Source organism: Cygnus olor, chromosome 4 (assembly GCF_009769625.2).
Source record: "Cygnus olor isolate bCygOlo1 chromosome 4, bCygOlo1.pri.v2, whole genome shotgun sequence".
NCBI lineage: Eukaryota > Metazoa > Chordata > Aves > Anseriformes > Anatidae > Cygnus > Cygnus olor.
In genome coordinates, this window is record NC_049172.1 from 64,590,417 (window position 1) to 64,612,999 (window position 22,583).

A 22,583-nucleotide genomic window follows, 5' to 3' on the forward strand; every position below is an offset into this window, starting at 1 on the left:
CAGGATCCCTAACCTAAAGGGTTCCTCGTTATGTCCATGTCTCCTTCACGTGAATCTTGTTCTTGTTGAAGAAGAAGGTGTCATTTACATGGGATTGAACAGGAATTAACAGCTGCTTCAGAAGTGGTTGAGGAACAGAGACAGAAAATTAGGGAAGTTCTCATTTTCTTCTCCTTGGATTATGCATTGTGATTTATTGCATTTGTAACTTAATACCTTTCCTCTCCTTTTAATGTGAATAAATGGAAGTCTGTTTTCCTGGAGCTAAATGTAAAATTGATTAGGTGATCAGAAGCCAGATATGCACCACAGTTAAAAGAAGGAACTCAGAACTTGTAAGACCAGCATAAATCAGAAATGTTGTCTTTTTTCTTGCTTTTGCTGATTGAACAAAAAAAATATGTTCACTGTCAGTTACATTTACCAATCCTTCTTTAGCAGCCAGAATGTACAGGTGAATGTGATGCGCTGCTCATATTAGTGACTTCCCAAAACACAAGAGACAAGCTCTAGTGGACTTGAATTCTTCCTGGCTGACTTCTCATATCAGCCCCATCTCCTTAGGCTACCTCTGTAATCAGTAGAAAAAGGAAGGGCTCTCCAGAGAGTAGTTCAGTACACCCACAATCAGGACTGTGTCCTTACTATGTAGTGATCCTAGGGAAACTACTCTCCTAACCCACAGCACGTTAATAAAATGCCTGAAGGTAGTCAGGGCAAAACTAGGTCTAAAGTAGCTCAATCACAGTAAGCTGTTGAGTTAAGCCCATCTTGTCCCATTGAATTTATGACTAATGTTCTAGAAAGTAAACCAAAATATTTTTAATTCTATGTTTTCAAAGTTTTCTCTTAAATTTGGTGTGCAGGTGATAACAATAAAAAGAAAAGGTTGCTTTGTGTATGCTTGTGCTGTGTGAGGAATCACTTAAATCACACTACTGTCTTATGTCTCTTCCAGAAGAATCAATTGTAAGAAAATTTTTCTGAAGAAAAAATTATCTCTAAGTTGAAACTACAGACAGCTTTCTGTCCTCAGTTAAAATGACTGAGACAATAAGCTTGATTTTCTCTGTTCTATATTCTTCACATTACTATTCAGATTTTTACTCTGTCTTTTGGGCCTGGAAAGCTTGCAAAACATCTTTTATGCCAATTCAGAAGGTATGCGTGAAATGAGCTAGTACAGATTCAACAGTGTGAACAGTGTTTCCATCCAACTTCATTAATTTATTTTGATGGTTTAGAAATGTTCACAAATAAAAAATGAGATATATATTGTTAAGAGGTATGTCTGGTTTCACTGAAAATGTTAGTGAGCATCTACTTGTATTTGAAAGTCTTACACTTGAGCACCTCAGTTTTAAAATAACTAATTTTGGGGGAAAAAAAGAAAAGAGAGAACAAAAAGCTGCTTGTGTGAAACCTTTTGAGTGGTGAGTTTTATTCACCAGCAATAATACAATAATATCACAGTGGAGGACATTCTGCTAGAAACAGGATGAAAAGTGTTTGGGTGTTTCTGACAAAAAAAAAAAAGAAGATAAAGCATTCATTGCAGTAGCAGAGAGAGGTTTTAGTCTACAGTAAAGTCAGGGTTGTAAATGGAAATCTGCCAATTCCAGTGAGATACAGAAGGCGTACACATGCAAGGAAAACCTAACGTGCTTTTTCTAGGTCACATAAAAGGAAAAATGAAGGTTTTCATGTAGCTCAGAGGGAAAACCTGGTTCATAACTAAACAAATAAAAAAGAAAAGCACTATTTTAAGTCTCTCAACCCGTGCAGCTCCACACACACAGGTGTGTGTACAACCACTGTAGTGTCTAAGGTTATATACTGCAAGGACTTATGCCTATTCTTAATTCCAAAATGTGTTCATTTATTTTTCATTCAATGAAGTTTTTCATGTGCTGAAGGTTAAATTTTGTTATGATTGAAGCTTAATGGTGAGCACTGCAACTTTGATGTTTCTTTTCTTTATAGACCTGAAAAAGAAAAAAAAAAAATCTTACAAAATTGTTTCCAAAACAGAACAGTGTTTGAAGTTAAAAATAGAGAAGATTTAGAAATCATTTATTGTAATCTATAACAAGTTTGCTTACTGAACCTTGGGTTACAATAAAGTATGAATCCAGACTTTCAACAGATCTGTTACCCCAGCTAAACCTAAGATTTAAATACTTTGAAACTTTGGGTTATTTATCTTGCTGAAATTCTTGTTTAGTAACTAAAAGTTATCCCTATTTAGAAATATGGCAATTTTAAAAAATCTTCCATTAAATTAAGTATTGTGTACCTCAGATAATGAGGTTGTGTGAAAGAGGGAAGTGAAGCAAAGGATATGCTCCATGAGACAAATATATGCTTGAACTCCATTCTTTGACACTCTTTTTCTTGTATGTAGCCACACTTTAGAGAGTCAGTCTGCTGGTGTCAGCCTCCAGCTGACCCAGGTCCTTCTGATGGCAGTACACCCAGCTGGTGTATATGCCATTCTTCCCAGGTTTGTATTATGTGTGATCTTGCTGGAGGTGCACTCCTGTCCCAACATGTAGGTCATTAATGAAGATCAGGTTATTCAAGCATGATTTCCCCTTCATAAATCTTTGTTGACTACTAATTACCTTCCTGCACTTCATGTGTTTGGAGATGATTTCCAGGTTTAGTTGCTCCACCACTTTCCTAAGTAAAAATGTGAGGCTGACCAGACTGTAGCTTCCCAGATCTTCCTCATTGCCTTTCTTGAAGTCTGGAGTGACGTTTGCTTTTCTCTAGTCCTCAGGCACCTTTCACAATTGCCAGGACCTTCCAAAGATAATTGTCAGCAGACTTGAAATGACATCAGCCAGCTCTCTCAGCTATAATGGGGGCAACCCATTTATATATCCCCAGTTTGTTAAATTGCTTCCTAATCTGGTCCTTTTCCTCCCAGGCTAAATTCCTGCTCCAGGCTTTCCCTGTGGTTTTAGGGCCATTGATAATGCAGCATTGCCTGAGAAGTATTTTTCCTGAGTTCTTCATATACGCTCTCTGCTGCTTGCTTTATTTGGGTGTGTTTGTGACAAACAGAAGACAAGAGCAACTATCTAGTACTGTACAAAGAATTGCTACTGCTGCAATGTCATGTGCATATTGAAGTGATATAAATTAACAGTGGTAATAACACAAAATGATAACAAGAACTTGTCAAACATTTACTAAGTACAACAAGCATAACCAGTCACAGCACATCTCTGACACAGCTGAATGGATTTTAAAGACTAGGTTCAGATCAGCAAATTCCAAGTACCTTCTATATATGCTCTTGTTCACTCAACTGGAATGGAGCTTTCATGAGTAATTATAATGTACCTACTCTAAAGAAGGCTGTACACAGAACATAAGATAGGAGAGATTTTTCTTTAATCCCCTTAACAAAATATATATGAAAGATAAAACACTTGGAAAAAACAAACAAACAAAAAAACCCCAAAATTAAAACAAAAACAAAAACAAAACAACTTGATGAAGAATGAAGCTAATTTGGGACTCAGTAAAACTGAGTGAACTTGGTGAAAGCTGCAGTGCTCTTTGTAATAGATCAATTAAAATGAGCTTTGATGATATTGCATCCAAGTCTGCTAAAATATCCTAAACGAATAGTCTGAGACATGAGACTATTTTGCATTCATTTGCAAGTCTTACTTTATCATGGGTCTAATAATATTTGAGAAAACAGACTTTATCATGAGACTGTGCCATTAAGTCTACGAGTATATGAGCAAATGAGCCAGAAAGTAATTAATTTTCTCCTGAAAAACAAATTATCAGAAAGTACTTTTAGAGATGGACCACTTGAAAAAAAATGGATCACTTAGTGTATGAGCATAAAAATATTGTCAGAGTCATAGTAATTGCTGTCAATTGTGGCCGCTTGGTAGTTTTTCCATTTTCAGTCGTTCACAGTGTTCCAAAAGTTCGTTCTATTTGTCTGGAACTTTATAAGCCCCTAATAAATGTTTGTGAAGGGTTCAGAAAATGTCATGGATTATCTCAAAAATTACCTCCTGTGGGGTCTGTCTTGGAAAATGTTATTGTCTACAAGATTATTATGTTTTGGAGGAGCACTGTCACTTCTGGGTTAGAGAGCAGAGCTGGGATATGATGCTGCTGAGCTCCGACTTTGATTCTGCCTGTCCTCATGGTCTTTGGGAAGACCACGCAGCACATACTAAGGTTCAGTAGCAAAATCATAGCCAGCACATGATGGAAACTCTGGCACCTGTGAGTCACATCTGGAGAACTGTGTCAAGTTTGGGGTCTTCCAGTGCAAGCAAGATGTCAGCAAACTGGAGGAAGTCCAATGGAGGTCCACTAAAATGACTGAGGGCAGGCACATTTGATGTTCAAGTGGATACTGGTAGGTTGTTAAACTTGGAGAAGAAAGGAGTAAAGGACAGGAGTATGAGGGAAAAAACTAATTAGAATCCTTCACTACCCATGGGGGTGGTGGTGATGACATAAAGATGGCAACATCTAAAGATGCAGAAAAACCCTTTTTAGAGATGTACACTGAGAGGACAATTGGCAAAAGTGACATGGTGCAGCAAGGGAAATCCCAGCTGGACAGAGGAAAAAAAATCTCTTCAAAACTCAGTGACTGGCCGGAACAGTATCCTTGCAGAAGCTGCAGAACTTCCATCCTTGGAAATTTCCAAACTTCCTTTGGTGAGGCCCTGAGCAACCTGACCTAAGTTTAAAATTAGCCCTGAGTAATACAGTAAGAAGTTGAACTTGGTGACCCTCAGAGAACCCTTCAAACCTAAATTATTGTATGAGTCTTTTTCAATGTTCAGTGAACACTATTCAAAAACAATACAAAAAATGTGTATCTCACTTGACGGTGGGTATTAAGCAATATCTGGCTTTAAGCTCTTCATCTCCAGTCTAGAGGAACAGAAAACAGTTTAAACAGTGAGAATGTTCTTCTAGTACAGAAGATGACCAGAAATATTTTGATTACATGGTTTGTCTACCATATTGGAAAGGACATCAGGATTGTGGTCAGGCAAAATATCCACAGTTATCATCATAACTCACATCTCAAATAACCTCATCTTCAGCATGTGCAAAATCAGAGGCAGAAATTAAGTTACTTTTAGAGGGAGTTAACTATTAGTCGATTACAGCCAGGTGAAGGACAAAAATAGAAGCAGCTCGGAGGTACACCATCTCAAATGATCAGGATTTACAAAGCACTTGAACAGTTCAAAAAAGTTTTATTAATAACCTATAGTTTATGTATATGAAAGTAGAGTAATGAGGTTTATTTCATTAGGTGAAGGCAAAGTGCATAGTAAAACAGTAAACACCAGTTATTTGTTTTGCATTTTGATTGTATATCTTCAGTTCATTACTGTTTGTTGCTGCCTGCCTGCTGTATGGTTGGACAGTGTGTTGAGGATGAGCTGAGACAAATGTTATGGCAGTGCACATGGGAACGACAAGCAGTTGTTTTTCATACCAGTGAGGGTTTGTGACCTCTCCTCATCCTCCTGGAGGGAAAAAAAACAACTTTTCTCCACGTGTGGATGAATACTAAACTGGCTCTAATTGACAACACTTAGCTGGTTGGGAGCTAATATTAATTGGTGTTGGTTATATAAATATATACCATTCTAATGACTCTACTTACATATTTCTTACTATTATTGTTGAGACAGAAATTCAGGGCAACTTTCAGCTTCATTTCAGGCTATTTTTTATGTAGTCAATTTTCTTAGCTGTCCCCTCTGGTCACATCTGCTCTAAACAGAATTTGAAAAGGTGTTTCAAATAAGCATAAAAAATTTAATTTTTATGGAATTGTTTTCCTGTTCTTAAAAGTTTTTTTTTAAATAATCTTGAAAGGTATTTTTTACATTTTTATAAAGAAATAAAGGAAGTAATCTTCCTTTGTTCTTTACAGCATTTGGAGAAATAACTTGTTTTTCTGAGCTTCAAAATAAATGTATTTCAATTTCTTTGCAACAATAGACTTCTATTAAATGTTTTGCAAGCAGAAATTGCAAATTCCAATAACCTATGTTTACCCAGTTTCCAAAAAGAAAAAAGAAATCTACAGAAATGTAAGCAAAACAGACGTTATGAAGGAACATTTCAAACATGCCTCCATAATACTTGCATACTCAGAATCACAGAATCACAGAACGCTCTGGGTTGGAAGAATCCTTAAAAATCATCTAATTCCAAACCCCTACCATGGGCAGGGACACCTCTCACCAGACCAGGTTGCTCAAAGCCCCATCCAGCCTGGCCTTGAACACCTCCAGGGATGAGGCATCCACAGCTTCTCTGGGCTACCTGTGCCAGTGCCTCACCACCCTCTGAGTGAAGAATTTCTTCTGAATATCTAATCTAAATCACACCTCTTTCAGTTTAAAGCCATCTTCCCTTGTATTATCACTATACTCCCTGACAAAGAGTCCTTCTCCAGCTTTCCTGTACGCTCCTTTTAGGTATTGGAAAGTTGCTATAAGGTCTCCCTTAAGCCTTCTCTTCTCCAGGCTGAACAGCCTCAGCTGTCTCAGCCTTTATTCATAGGAGAGGTGCTCCAGCCCTCTGACCATCTTCATGGTCCTCCTCTGGGCTCATTCTAATGTCCATGTCCTTCTTGTGCTGGGGGCCCCAGAGCTGAACACAGCATTCCAGGTAGGGTCTCACAAGAGCAGAGTAGAGAGGGAGATTCACCCCCCTTGACCTGCCTGACATGTTTCTTTTGATGCAGCCCAGGATATGTTGTCTTTCTGTTTCAACAGTTTTTTGGTTCAACTCTTTGCTCTTTTTCAGGTAACTAAACATAACAAAGCTTTGTGTTTTACTTTGTAAAGGAAGGATAAAATGTGTATTTTTTATCGTGTCAAAATACAAACCCTCATACAAACTACAAGGCAGTTAGATATGGCATCATAGTTACCTAGAATACAAATCTTAGTGAATGTTATTCTGTTATCAACACTTAGGTACCCTAGCCTTGGTGTCTTCTTTATGCTATGTATCATGCAGACATTACAGAAAAGTTTCTCCTGTCCCCAAAAGCTTGGAGGACAAGTAGAAGAACTGGGAAAGTTCCCAGAGTGCTTGCACTGGAGGGAGGAAGGGCAGTGCAGCCAGGAAGCTTCAGATTCCCTGTGTTTTCTATTGTCCTCTATCCGCAGGCTGTTTCTATCCATGCTTATTTTGTGCAGAAACCAAAGTCCTGTTTTAGTAGTCTCATGACATTCACTGTGTATCTTAGGCAAATACAACTGCAGCATTAACATCCTCTGTTTAGCTATGTAGCAAGATGATTTCTTCAAGTTAGGAGTCATGTAGAATTATTCATAATGTAAAAACAAATTCAGTAACAATTATGCTGGTAAAAATTTCTGTTTCACCAATATGAAAACCAAGCAGAATAAGCTGTGGTAATGTGAGGATTCACATTGGCTTTCCAGCAGAAAGCAAGAGTTTTCAAAAGAGCTTGTCCTCAAGTAAAAGTCCCAGTTTTCAGATTTGCTGTACCTTCCAAGATGTTTTTCCAGATCTTTGGGATCCACTTCTTACTGGCATAGTTTCCTAGGAGATGGTATTAACATCAACACTCTACTGGTTCTGAAGAAAGCTGCTATGAGATCTACAGATCCCTGGAAACATCTGGAGATTCCTAGCTCAGAGCTAGAAATTGTGAGAGCCTGGTTTGGGCTAATGGCTCTGAAATTTGCATGAAAATTAGCTTTTGAACAATCTGTTTGAAATTAGAAACTTTTATTTTCTTCAGAATTTCCCTTCTATGGGAATCTTGAAATTCTTCTTTTCATTCTAAAGATGAGAACCATTTTTAGCATAGTGCTGGAGGTTCTTACAGAAGGGAAGTTCTTACTCATGGACAGGGTTAGTGGTAACTCAGGCAATTCAAAATCCATCTGAACATTTCAACACCAGTGAGGCACTGGTAAACAGAACTTACTTCCCAGAGAAGCTGCTATGTTCACACAACACTGCACAGAGGTGCCAGTTTAGGCTCAGGAAGCCAGACTGGCCTAATTAGGCTAGCCTCATGCTTTGACAGAGATAATAAATTCTGCTTTCACAAAAGGGGCAGCACCAGGGTACTGTAACTAATGTTATGTCTGGGTGAGGTGGTTTCTTCAGACCCATCTCAGAAATCTCCATGAGATTCCACTAGGCAGTCCAGATGTCGCCACATGATTTCTTGGAAAGAGACCAGTTAATGAGGGTTAAGCCATTAACTGCCTGCCCCCTCTTGGACAGGCTGGCTTACACAATTTAGAGAAGAGTTATCCTTATTGGGATTTGTATGCGTCTGAAAGGTTACTCAAGGCCTTGCTAATTCAGACCAAGACCGAACAGCTCTGCAACAGGTATTGAGAAGAGCTCACAGAGAGAATCCAAAAGACACCAAGACACAAGGCCAGTTCTTCCTAAGCCCTTTGCATTACTTGTTTTGACTGTAAATTTAGGAACCAGTGCACTGCTGCAGTTCTCTGCTTTGCACTATTCTGGAATGTAAAATGTCTGTAAAGAGAACGTCAGGCTCTGGTATGTTCTGTTAACTTTTCTAACACACAGGAAAATATACATTTATTAGCAGCTTCATGTCACACAAATAATAAATAAATAACATTGCCTCCTCCTCTTAATATTACCAGCGGAAAAATGGAAAATGATCCCTTTTAAATTTCTAGGTAGGAGCTACACAGACTTAATCATTTATCATATTCAATAAAGACCAAAGGTGTTATCTGAATATCTGAACTGCATATATCTTGCTTTAACTGATTACCTCAGATTATGAAGTTTGGTTTGGGCTTAATGATGAAAATTATGTAATACATTTTTTACTCTTAATTAAAGTCATACACAGAATATCATCCTGATTTCCTTTTCCCCAGGTAATATATATGAAACAAAAGCTCTGGATAGTGAGTACCTCATCTAGTAGGATTTCAGCAAAAAATACCCTAACTAACTAAGATGATGGAATGTAAAGGGGAAAAAATGACGTTAATAACTCATCTGTAACTGCTTTTGTGAAGAGACAGAGATATAAATAACGAATATAAATATAAATATAAATATATATTATTAAAACAAGTATACAGATAAAAATATGAAAACAGATATAACTTATTCAGAAAGTACTCTGTTTAAATTGTTCCATGGAGGATTTTGTTCAACTGTAATTTATCTTCCAGTCTGAAGATAATCAAAATCCAATTTGCTTTTGCTAGGGGCATTATTATTTTATCTTAATTTGAAGAAAAGCTTATTCTAATGTATTAAAGCTTCTCTTCAAGCAAAAGAAAGCAGAGGCTAGCTTTGTAATTAGAACAGTTTTCCTACAACTGGCTCATGACACTACTTAAAATCAAAACAAAACAAAACAAAACAAAACAAACAAACAAAAAACACAGGAAATTTACTCCAAGCCATTTATTCTTTCATTTCACTGAGGTTTAAAGTTTGGGTTTTACAGCAACTTAGTAATGTAGTATTCAATATGAGACACGAAACTGTAATACATTCAGTAAGGTATTTCTCACCTGGTTAACATAAAGATCCCAAATAACCCCTGATTTTACTTCAAAACCAATCAGTCTTTTTGTGTGTTATTTGCCTTTGATCAGATAAGAAGCTTTGCAAAAGTAAAATTACAGTGCTTACACAAAAAACTAATCTCCATTGGGTTGATTTGCCACCAGCCCCTCCCTAGACTACAGCAATAGTTTCAAAGATTCATTTTTCATGTTCCTAATATTTCACTTGCTGTCAATTTCAATTCTTAGACCAATAAATCAAAACCACTTATTTCTTGAAATATTGAAAAGCAAGAAGCTAAAAGGGAATACTTCATTTCTTGTATAAAGAAAGAATATTGGATTTGTATAAGGGAGAAAGACAGAGGACAAAACTGCTTGTGATCATGACAAACGAAACCAGTCAGGAGCTGGTACAACCAAGTCCTATGAATCCTTAACACAGAGCAGGAGCCACAGTATTTGGTACTATCAGCTGCACAGCAAGACCTGGAGCAATTCCTTCTGTGCATTCAGTGGCTTAACAATTTGTAGCTGCGGGAGCTACTTAGTGGAGTGCCCATCAGCTCCAGAGGCCTTCGGCTGTTGTTCATGTCCAAGCTCTCCTCTAGGCCGTAGGCACATAATTTCTCTATGATCAACTCATTACCCTCAAAAAAAAATCTCCTGGAATGGTCTTGTTTCCAGCACCTTTTATCTCACCCTGGTCTGATCCAGATAGCCAGAGAAATGCCATCCACAGAGGTTTGAGCCAACTGGACTTACTGTGCAGGAAAAACATCACTATTCATAGATATATTTGTATGTTTAGCATAGTGATGTGTGTCAGGTGCAATATAATTTAGCATGGGTGAAAATGTCTGCTCTGTATACTGAACATACCCATTTACAGCATCTGTTCTTTCAAACTGGACATATGCAGCTCACATCTTTACTACACCAGTATGAATACACAACACTGCTGACAGGACCAACAGAATTACCACACATATACATCAATAAAAAATGGAAGCAAATTCTGGCTCCAAGTGAAGGAGAGGATATACAGAACTCCTTAAGAGCTGTGTCTGGGGTCTGCATCATTTTAGCTTTAATGTCTAAATAAAACTGGCGTTTGAGCCATTTAGAGGGTTGTGACAGATACAGGAAGACTGGTGAATGGAAACATTAACCATGTTTCTGAATCCTGGTTTGGTTTGTTCTTATTTCATTTGTTATCTCTTATTTTTATTGGTTATCTCTTATTAATTTTTTATCTCTTTTTAAATCATTCATGATTGACAGATGTGCCAAAGGCTGCTTGGGAAATAATGCAAGATCACCATTCTCCCGCCCAGAAGCACAGGAACCAAAGAGCCTCAGCATAAATACAAGCTTGGAGTACAAACCCAGATCCATTAAGTGTTATCATACACCTGGATATGCACAAGATTTCATTTATTTCTTGATTGTTCTGATGGCTCTTTTATTTGGACTAAATATTATAAGTACTCTTTCTAACACATTCATTTTTCTCCCAGAAATGGGAATAGTTGTTGCATTTAAAAACAATTCACAGCAGTCAATCTTTACCCTGCTTTCACCCTCTGCCTCGTGATGGCTGAGTCAGTAAAGAAATGACTCAGGACATTTTCTTTCTTGAGATCAGAGTAGTATCATCATAACCATCTCTACAAGCATGTCATCATATGATTCTAGACACAAGAGCTCTGTAGTCCCAGACTAAACACAGTATTTCAATCCATGACTTTTCATTTCATATATACATATTTTAATTGTAAGAGGGAACCAGACAAAATCTACACTTCACTTAGTAATAATTGAAGAAAAAAAAATAATAGCATCTTTCACTACATCTGCTCAAAGCTACAACTACTCTATTAAAAAACATACCAGTGTCAAAAAAACAAAAAACAAAAAACAAAAAAACAAAAACAAAAACAACACAACAACAACAACAAAAACAACTTAAACATAGTTATATGTTTAATCTTTTCTTTTGCAATTGCTCCAGGCTTAATAATGTGCAACATTCAGTGGAATTTGAATATAATTGAAGCCTTCTCTTTTTAGCACATGTTATGAAATTCTGAGGTCTCTGGAGGTGAGCAGACACCATGTTCCACCCACTTTATGATTTTGTTTCAGAGATTTGACTTCTTGAGAAGTAAGCTTAATGCAAATAAAATGGTTTTCCCCTCCTGGCATTTGGCAGGCATATAGACACATAACAGAAGAGTAGAGTACTTAGAGACACTCACTTCTCAGAAGTGTGTTCAGAAAGAATAGAAAGCATTTAAATTCAAAACAAATCATTTGTGACAACCCCTAAGCAGTGCCTCATTTCAGAAAATGCAAACCTGGGAATGAAAGTGAAACTGTATGTAACTGTCAATTAAAATAAGCTAATATTGACTTTTCTGCCTTTTTTTTTTAGTACAGATTTTCTGGAAATCCACTCTTTTCAATTTCCTTATATATTTTACAGTTCAGGACAACTGAATCTAATCTATAACCAACATATGTTACACACCTCATAGGATAAAAGATGATGGAAAAGGCACTGTCGTTGTGGATCACTTCTCAGTAGTTCATATCCACAACAGATATAAGCTATTATAACTTCACAACTAAATGAATTCTAAAACCATTTCTCAGAGAAGATTGACTTCGTATTAGAAATAAGGTATTCATCATTCTCTATTTGGGAAATCTAAAATACTATGTCTTAGATAGTTGCATTCAGAAATTAAATCCAGTGAGTTTCTGTCAGTTTTCTCAGATCAGAAGAAAGTAGAGCAATGGCAGCTTATCCATGGTAAGTAGAAACACATGGAAATTCCTGCTTGCCCAAGCACTATGTACACTATACATTGGCTGGCTACACCTTTGGATTTACAGGCTTTAAATCAGATCAGAATTTGGTCCTCAGAGTATTCAACATGCGGTTCTGGGAAAGGATCCAGAAGAATTCAGTCAGTAACCATGAAGACTGTCATTTTGTAAGATGTAAGTTGGAGGCTGAAAAAATATGTATTGTTACAGTAAAGTTGCAGTGTTATTTCTTATTGAATTTGGAACTACGTTGGAAGCTATTGAAAATACTCAGCTAATAGAACACTGCATATGTTTAATGAATGTGGAATATATCCCTGGGACAGCAGCTCTCAATTCTGTGAGGATACTTTCTGTAGGTGCTGAACTACAGTCATATGTGTGTGAATACCAAGTGTGTTTCAAGGCCTTCCATTTTAACTGCTGCTACTTAGTAAGCCATTTTGACAAGTGAATGTCTATATAGGCTATTTTAAAATGTATAAACCTGAAATGTATTTTTAGCACTGTTTTATCAACATTCAGGTGTTATTTTATGGTTAAAACAGTTGCTAGTAGCACAGCAGCAGTCCACGCTCTGCTTGCCTTGAATACACAGAGTCTATCACAATCAAAGAAAGTTTGGCCATAGATTGGACCACAGCAGTGGAGAAATCAGATTTGCCTTTTGAACAAATCATGGACTTGCAATGAGCAGATCTACATCTGAGAGCTACCCTAGGGCCACAGCTGTGGCTGCTTCACTGACCCTGAAATCTCTGCTGTAACTCCTTCTTCCAGGTATTCCTTTCAAGATGAAGAAGACATGTTCATGGTGGTTGATCTCTTACTTGGAGGAGATCTGCGCTACCATTTGCAGCAGAACGGCCACGTTAACGAAGGAACTGTTAAACTGTACATCTGTGAGCTGGCACTTTCCCTGGATTATTTGCAGAGATACCACATCATTCACAGGTGAGAGATTCTCATTTGAGGGATGGGCTGCTTTCTTTTCACAGACTAGAGGAATTTGACCACATATCAGATTATATGGCTCTGTTTATTCAGAAACTGTGCACCCCTTTGAAAAGTTTTTATCATTGTTGTACAGGTGTGTCCTAGGGCAGAATTTGGCTCTGAAAAGGTATTTCAAGTGTTTTCTTTCAGTAGCTCCCTTTCCATACGTCCTTTTCATGTTCTTGTTTTATCTCATACTATGATGTACATTTTTTAAACACTAAATACAACACGTAACAGCCTCCTGGCTGCTTTTAATTTAGTTTAAATTCTCCAGTGCCACAAAGTTCCTGAACGCACAAAAATTATAATTCAAGGCAACAACTTCACACAGCATCAGGGAAAGGTCACAACATCAAAGGCTGGGAATGAAGAATAACTTGTTTGTTTCCAGAATCTGCACGAAGGTCACAGGGAGAAGAGGTGGGGAAACTAGAGAAATAGTAGAATAAATTGGAACAGGAATAGATGGTGTATCCTTTTTGCACTTCTGAGATTACAACAATCTATCACTTTTACTGCCTAACTGCTGGCAATCACATATTCGTGTCAAAAAAAGGTGTCAAGCAACAGGGTCTGTTTGTTTTTGTTGAACAATTGAGTATTTAAGTGAACAGTGGAGTAAATTCTTTTTTATGTTAGCACCGCAACTATGAAATTATAAAATGATAGGCTTGATCCTCTACTTTACTCATTTTAGGCTAAATTCAGGATATTTTCTCCCTGATTTAATGGCCACTGGTCTGAAAAAAAAAAAAAAAATAGTTTTGTGTGTTACTAAAGTTGGCTGTGAGTTTCAGAGAGCAAACTGAACTAAACCGCCATAGATCGTCCAGTAGCCAGTATAAATAAGTTCCTCCAAAGGTATTAATTGACAGTTTTCTAGTTAAAAAAAAAAAAAAAAAGTGTGATCCAACTTTATGAAGAGGGAGGGTCAATACAAAATCTCTCTCATCTGAGGTCCAATGGTAGTTGTGTGTCCTGTATTACTGAAACTGTGCAAGAAAAAATAATAAATCAAGTAAACATTGCAACAGTTGTTTTGTTTGCAATTTAAATGCCAGCAAATGTTGTAAGCATTTTCTGAAGTTTTGTATCTTCAACACGCTGTTATTATTTCAGCGCAGTTCCATATATTCTGCATACGTTTTCCTTTCTCAGTGAATATTTAAAAGTTGAGCTCAGAATTTCAGCTGACCTTTGTTTCTATGCCTTGAGGAATGCTCTTGTGAAAAACAAATTGATGAGCATTTTTCTCACCCTCATTTTAATGATGAGACATTTTATGCAAATAGGCTCTCAAAACATTCATGAGAGAATCTAGTTTGTAATCAAAACTTGTATTTTATTACAGGCCTGTGACTTAAAAATGTTTCACAGAAAAGTCTTTGAAAGGTGGCAGATGTCTTAAGAGAATGGAAGACTGGATTCAAGGTCAATGTATTTTGTAGGTTTTTTTCTGACTGTATGCATTGCCATGGTCCACCTGTGACATTGGGCAATGCTATTTTGTTCTTTTCGTATTAATTTATCATGGCTGGTAAACAATTTTACTTAATTTTCTGGTTTGCACTGGTTGTAGTAACACCACTGACTTCAAAATTAGTTGTTGATTTGCACCAAGGCAGGTGGGAGGTGTAGGAACACCAGGAGCAGCTGGAGCTGTTTTGGGGCTCCATTTGGTGGCAAGTTCTGGAACTGGGATTTTGCTTTCAACTTACAGTGGAAGTTTCCACAAAACCAGACATATTAAAATACCTGGTTCTTAGCCTGTGGTGGGTCTCACTGGCTGGTGTGTTAGGACTGTTGTTTAGGACATGAAGGACCTGGCTCTCCCACTCCACTGTTGCTATTGAAGAGAAGCAGACCTGAGGCCTGCATGTGGCTCTCCCACTTCACTGCTTACTGCCCAAATCATCCAGCTGTGGCACAAGGAGCCTTTTGTCCTTCATTTTCACACCAAGTACCAGAAAACCCCAGATGATCCACTTGCCAGGAAGGGGATTATTTACTCAGGAACATCCTGTCACGTTCTGCTGTTCACCAGGCCTCAGCTGCAGCCTAGAGCAGTGCTCTGTGGGGCAGGCCTTCAGCTGCCACGCATGTCACCAGCATTATTAACATCACAAACACAATGCTGATTTACGTTGGCTAAGGAGCTGAGCCAGCAGTATTGCACAGCAGGGAAATGTGTTGTCATTACTTTCCTGCCACAAACACCCCATCTTAGTCAAAAATTAAACCAATGAGCTGGCTGGTATTTACGCTTGGTGGTAGCAGACCTCAGCACTATCATTATGAGGAAGCCCTTCTAGTCAGCGTTCACATGTTAACCTACAAAACTGTATTAGATCTTTCACTTTTAAATGAGCATATTGGTAGCAAAAAAAAAAAAAAAAAGGTTAGTGAGTCAGAGAGTCATTGAGAAACCCTACTAGATTTTATCTGTTCTACGAAGAATAGTTGAATGATTCATCAGACTGGGTAGGTGGATTTTCAAATCACAGTATTATAAAGAGCTGAATTTATGATGTGTGAGTCAGGAACTTAAGTCCTCCTCAATATTTACAGATGTGTGTGAAATGTGTACAGGTTTCCATTACTATTACATCCGGCAGCATGACAGAAGGGATTTTTCAAGATTAACCTGTGGCCCCAGGATTTTACTAGAAAAGGAGGTGGGAATGAGGGGGGCAGGAATTATCAGGCATGTGTGAATAGGTGTAGGAGTGCCTAGGTCAGTGCTATACCAATTCCTGTCAGAGCTGCCATACAATGTCCCTGCATTTGCTGATGTGGTTAGTTTTTTGTGTTTTGAATGTGGCAATCATTTCAGCACAAATAGTGTTTCTGCAGGGACAACTTAATCTGTAGTGTAAAAACTACTACCATTCTGTTTATTAAAACTGCCATTTTTATTAATTGCATACTTGTATATAAATCCATAGTTGTCACACAATCCTGCAAATGTGATTTTATTTCTTATGGCAGCATTATAACAAATGCTGCACTGTGTGTCTGTCACTTGCAGCTCTATTGTAAATGTTTTCATTTACACATATGATCAGCCAGAATTATAAACACTTTAAAAGAAAAAAATGCTCTAAGTTTCAGGCTATGACCTGAAGCCTATTCTGGGCAAATTTTTCACTTTACCTTAAACAATGGCTAACTAAATATTGAGATATCTCTGTTGCTCATTGGTAACAGCTACATCAAAAACCTGTATTTTCCCACAGCTCTGCCATAATAATATCTTATCCACATAAAATTTAAAAATACTTGCTTAAAATCTGGATGAGTGGGCCCTCATGGAATCTTGGATCCAATACATACAGAAAGGCTTCTGACAATTCACGTGGTCTCATTCGCTCCAAAATGTTGGATCAAATCCAGCATACTGCATTAGCTGACATCAAGTTTCAAGACTGTATGACTAAATGTATTCTTCCCAGTGCTGCTTGTAATACCAGTGAATAATATAGGACAAAAGTTTTCCCATCAAAGGCTGAATAAACTTATTTCAGACATGAGCAACGCAACCTCCTCCTTTCACAAATGTTGCTGTTCATACATTTCAGTAAAACCACCTGCTTCCTCGCTGAAGTAGGCTGCACATTTTCATTCAGTTATTTCTTCCAGCAGTAGCTGTGCAGTTGTCCCTCCCAGGATACTCTTGCAGACAGAGCCTTGGCTCGGAGCAACACAGCGGCTGCAGCCCAAGTAACATGCTTGTGCTGATAACACTACATTTTCTTTCTAAGGGGGCAAGTGTTAGCTGCATTTCCCTTACAACTTTTCATCATTGTTTGGCTCCGTTGGTTTCATCTGGTCAGAAAGGAGGCTGGATGTGACAGATGTCTGGAAAAGAAAATGCAGTAACCTTCCAGCCCAATTTTAGGATACTGGACTAGCTGTTTGATCTACATGCCTAGGGCTTTTCAGTGGGTTTTTGTTGTTGTTATTGTTTGTTTGTTTGTTGAATGCAAAACCATGTGTGTAAGTATACATCTAAATCTTTGGTTGAAGCATTATTTGACCAGAATTTGTGCAGGTGGCAGGTCTGTGCTTTGTTGTTTCTGTGATCACTGCTCTCTACCTTCTATCCCCACAAGCACCAGGAGTCATTTGAGCTTTGAACAGCTATTCAGCAGCAGTGCAGGGGGGACAAAAACTAATGGAAAACAGTGACAAATTGAGCATGGTGTTCCGTTGCAGAGTAAGGGTGTCTTGCTACTACCAGCTAGGCAAGAGGTACTTATTCAACACTTCCAGGTGTGTGTTATGGGTAGGAGATTCCTGTTTGTTCATTACCATTGAGCTCTTCACGGTGGCCAGCAGTCTAGTGAAGCAAGATAATGTGTCCAAATGACAAAAGCCTCTCTCATTAAAATGGGCCTTCCTAGTCTCACTTGTGAAACTAACAGCCCAAAAGAACAAACTGGTATTAAAAATGGTCCCTTCATAATGCTGTCCATTTAGCGTGTAAGCAGTAAATAAGTTTTGGAAATTATTTGAAAACAAGAGACTTCTCGCTTCATTGGTTTTCACAGATGTTACAGGCAGAATAGTGCCAACATGAGGTATACCAGGACAAGTTAAGAGGACAATATTCCTTACCAATTTCAGCTCATACTAGTAGTCTTTTTGTTTCTGGTAAGAGTGTGCAGATAAAGAATAAAATGCAGTAGATTCTGAAGCAGACATAATGAAAAACCCAATAACCATAATGTCACTATTATTCACGTGTACTCCCAGGGATCATGACAGGTCAAGAGGCCTGTCCATTGAATTTTCTTCATTTGTCTCCCCATGTCTCTTCCATTTCTTTGTATAATGTTCTTTAACCAAGTGCAAACCCTCATTGTTTCCAAGGACGAATTGCAGGAACTGCACAATAAGTTATGTAAGAGAATCAAATCAGAAAATATATCAAAACCAGCTAATAAATAAATAAATAAATAAATAAATAAAAGCTGTGTAAACACAAAGCACAGAAAATCTGCTGAATGCTTATGAACCAGCACTGATCAAAAAGAAAGTGATTTACAAATTTTATGCACAAAAGATGTTTGGATTTTACTTGAGTCCTTAGGAAGAAAAAAAGATTACATATCACCAGATATGAATATGTAGAGAACAAGCCTTTCAACTTTTGAACAGAGTTCTTTACCTACAAGAATAAATTACTTGTTTGGCAAGAGTAAAAGAAAAATTATTAGATATCTCAGATGACATACTGCAAATAAAAGAAGTTGGTTTGAAAACACTCTGAGACTTCAATATCCAGAGACTACATTACAAGTAAAAATGCTTGTGTCAGGAAAGAGACAGAGGGAGCATGCAGAGATGTATGCTGCAACATCAGGTGATCCAGTCTTGCCACCGCCACTGATATATCTTTTATTGTGGACATAAGTGTACTCTTCCTTCCTCACTCACGCCAAATATTAGAAGATAACCATCATGCCCTCACTTCTTTTTTACCCCGTTGCTGAGAGATTCGCCTTGCAGTCAACAGAGGATTGTTTGGTTCCTTACAGTTTTGCAGTGAGTAAATGAAGTCTATTCACCAGATATGAAGGACTGTTGGTCCTTTCATCCTCCTTCTTTCATTATTGAGATGTTGCAACAATGTGCTGACATGAAATATTTGCTTAGCCAAAGAAAATTAATCTTAAAAGCCCCACATCGTTTAAAATTTAGCTGTTCAAACAAAGTTGGGGAAAGTCTGAACTGCAGATGGAGGCTGGCCAACTATCTTGCATTAGGTGACAAATTTCCAGTGACCAAACACAACTTAAGCCAACATAATCCTAGATTTTTTTTTTTTTTTGGTGCTGTATAGAGCTCTAGAGAACAAGTGTCCTTCACTAAAAAAATAATTAAAAAAAATAAAAAAATTGTTTTGTCACTGTAGTTGGTTTTCTTATTACTCATTTCTTCTTAATCACAGACACCCAAACAAGCATAGATATAATGTAGAACTAGATTTAGATTTAGAAGAAAGTTATGTATTAATGCTGAGTATCATTTTTACTGATTCTTCTATAACTCAACTAAAATAATTTCAAATAATTTTATCTGAATTCTATGTTTTATAAACATTTGATGTTTTTTTCTGAATCCTTCTTGCCTCACCTCTATGCCATTTACCTGCAACCAATACAATGAACACAAACAATCCTGTTTTTTCTTAAACTCTAAAATCCCAGTACCATAATTAGGGCATTGTGGACTCCTGTGTGTCTGACTTGCTCTTATTAGTTGTAGATCCATATTCCTTACTGACAGAAAACCCAACTCCCTTGGAGAAAGCATTCCAGAGACCATAGAGGGAATCAGTACTTTATTCTGTTTCTAGCTAAGAACACAGGAAAAGGAGACAGTGTTAAGTCAGTGGAAGAGGGCCAGCTGAAGGTTTTCAGAGCTGCTCAAGGTCACCATCCATTTAACCCTTCCTTACAATTCTGAATCATCTTGTGAACCAGAAACTTCTGGAAAAAGTAGAAACCAATAAGTAGTAACTACTGGGAGGAGAGGCAGTTATGGACAGCACTGGAAAAGCTTTTACCACCCCAGCAGAATGCAATCCTACTGGATTATTCATTCTGAAGTAGTTTCACCTCTGAGGGTATACAGAAACTGAGGGTCAGGTAAATTCAGACCTTTGACACATGTCAGGAGGTACAAATGCAAATTGAAAATGAGCAATAAAAAGCTACTAGGCAATTACCTTGCTGTAGAGCTGCTGCTCCAGTTAAGTGCGATAGCCAGCATCCACACTGCTGTGTACTAGCAAGGGTCACTGTTTTAATAGCATATTGTTATAATTCCAAATATAATTATCAGAGTACTAATAACTATAGTTGATTAACTTTGATGAAGTAATACATCTAGAAAGGCATTACAGTATCCACAATATTAATTGCCTTCCTCATGTGGTGCTGCCTGGTTAACTTGGTTTTGTGGGTCCTCCACACCCCATCCCAGGGCAGTGCTGCTGCCTCGACCCTACCTGCTCTAGCTGGGAGAGGAATGAAGTCTCCTCTTACCAGAAAGATCAGATTCAGAATGAATTCATATCTTAATAAAAGGGGTGATGTTGTAAGAGGAAAAAAAAAAACCCACAACAACAAAAAAAAAACAAACAGCAAAACCCTCTGATAGATTCTTTCAGAGGAAGAATTGCTTGATTCTTCCTTGGGAAGTTTGGTGTTAAAGTGGTATAAAAGCATTCTCATATGTTTGCTATTACTGTCTTGGAAATTTCACAAATCACTGCTGTCCATCAGGTATATTCTCCCACTAAAGTGGCAGATTGCATGCAGTGCACTTGAGTTATTTTTGTTTGTAAACTAGAAGAAATTTAAAATCTTGATTAAGTAGGTAGATGGAGAGTGGTAATATGGAAAAAGAATGTAAAATTAAGGCTGAGGAAGTAGAAACCATATAGCACAGATGGACATTGCTTCTTTTCTCCAGTTTCAGCTTTAATGGCTGCATCATTTCTTCAGCTTGGATGAGCATTACATATAGAATTATTCTAGCATTCCCTTGAGATTTCCTTACAATTTTAATACTATGGCAAAATAACACGACTTAAGGCAAAAAAAAACGCACATTTGCGTTAATTGTTTCTGAATGCTGTAGTCTTTTATATCTCAGGAATTTAGAAGGTTGTCCATGGTGCAGTAGAAAGAATTTCATTAAAGGATATTGCCAATTTTAGCTTCTTTCTTTGCTTAAAAATGCATTCAGCAGCTTTCAGCACAACTCTAATATTCCAGGTGAGATGTGGTCTGAACTGCATAATTTTTGGCTTAGATACACCCTCCAGAGGGCTGAGAAAGAGAGGAAGTTATAATACTGATCATCTTTCAAAACAAAAGGCAGGGACTGTAATTAAGGTAGAGATTTCTGAGTTTTGTTCTGCTGAAGTTGCCTTCTAGACTTTTTTTCTCCTGTATTTATTCTTCATATATTTCATGGGAGCTCCTCAGGAAAATTCCCTTGAGGTTATTTTGAACATATCTATATCCTCTGTGAATTTCTGTCCTGAATTCCCCAGATAAGTTTTACAGAGGAGAAAACACAGAAGCTCAAAGCTTTGATGCTGTATGACAGTCCTATCGACAAGACTACTTCTCCCAACATGTATGTATGCTCACACCCATGGGAATTTCCTATTGACCCAGTGGGAACAATTACGGTTTTTCTCCAGCAGAGGAGACAAGGCAAGCCTGCGATTCAGCAGCCATGGTGTTCTCATGTATGCAGAAATGTTATCAGAAGGGAAAGACGTTAAAATATGTTGCTGAACTAAGGCCTTGTAAGGTGAGAACAGCACTTGGTAGCCAGTAACTAATGCACCAAAAATGTATTAATGAACCAAAATTTATTAAATGAGATTGTGTTGAATTTGGTCATCTGTACGCAGTCAGACTAACAAGACGAGAAACCACGTCTCACCAGTGCCAACATTTTTTGTTCACATCATTTATTTGTTCATTTTGGTATGCATATGAAACTCGGCACAGTTCTGGGTGCAGGATGCAGAGGAGGTGCTTTCTAGTCTGATGATAAAAATAATACAAGGCTTCAGCTTCTCTCTCTCTTTTTTTTTTTTCTTTCACAGTGACTATTCTGCATGTAATCAGATTAAAGTCTCTCAGTTTATTTCAGTCATATAACATATTTCACACTTTTTTCTTTTTTTTTTTTTTTTTTGTCTTGGATGTTTACATCTGAGCACAGGTTCTTTAGAAAATAAGTATGAGTTACTTGTTACTTATAATAAAACTGTGGCCCTCTTCCTATGCACAGAGATTGTCTCTATCCACGGCCAGTTTTAGTTCAGATCGTATTTTGAGGTTCAAAGCATAATTTTCTATGGCTTTATACAGCTCTCAAACTGTTAAGTTTTAGTAAAAAGCAGCACTGCTTAAAATCTCATCTTTCTTTGTATTTGTTATAATTCAACATCAAATGATATGCCATGGAACTGGAATGACAAAAGACCTCAGAAATTAAAAAAAAAAAAAAAAAAAAAAAAAAAGATGAAAAAAAGATGAAAAATAACAGGCAGAAGGTATCAATTTTTTAACAGTGTCAGAAGAACAAACTTGTCAGACAGTCTTGCTCTGAACTCTGGATGTCTGGCCCATGTGCTCA

The 22,583-nt window shown here is 37.5% G+C and overlaps 1 protein-coding gene across 9 annotated transcripts in view; it reads left to right on the top strand.

Annotated features, from left to right (window-relative positions):
- STK32B (serine/threonine kinase 32B) overlaps positions 1-22,583 on the top strand; it is a 192,795-nt gene that overhangs the window by 77,243 nt on the left and 92,969 nt on the right. For all 9 annotated transcript variants that reach the window (XM_040556327.1, XM_040556333.1, XM_040556332.1 and 6 more), the window contains exon 4: positions 13,194-13,367. In XM_040556327.1, coding sequence (XP_040412261.1) covers positions 13,194-13,367 — 174 coding nt within the window. The remainder of the gene's footprint in view (positions 1-13,193; positions 13,368-22,583) is intronic.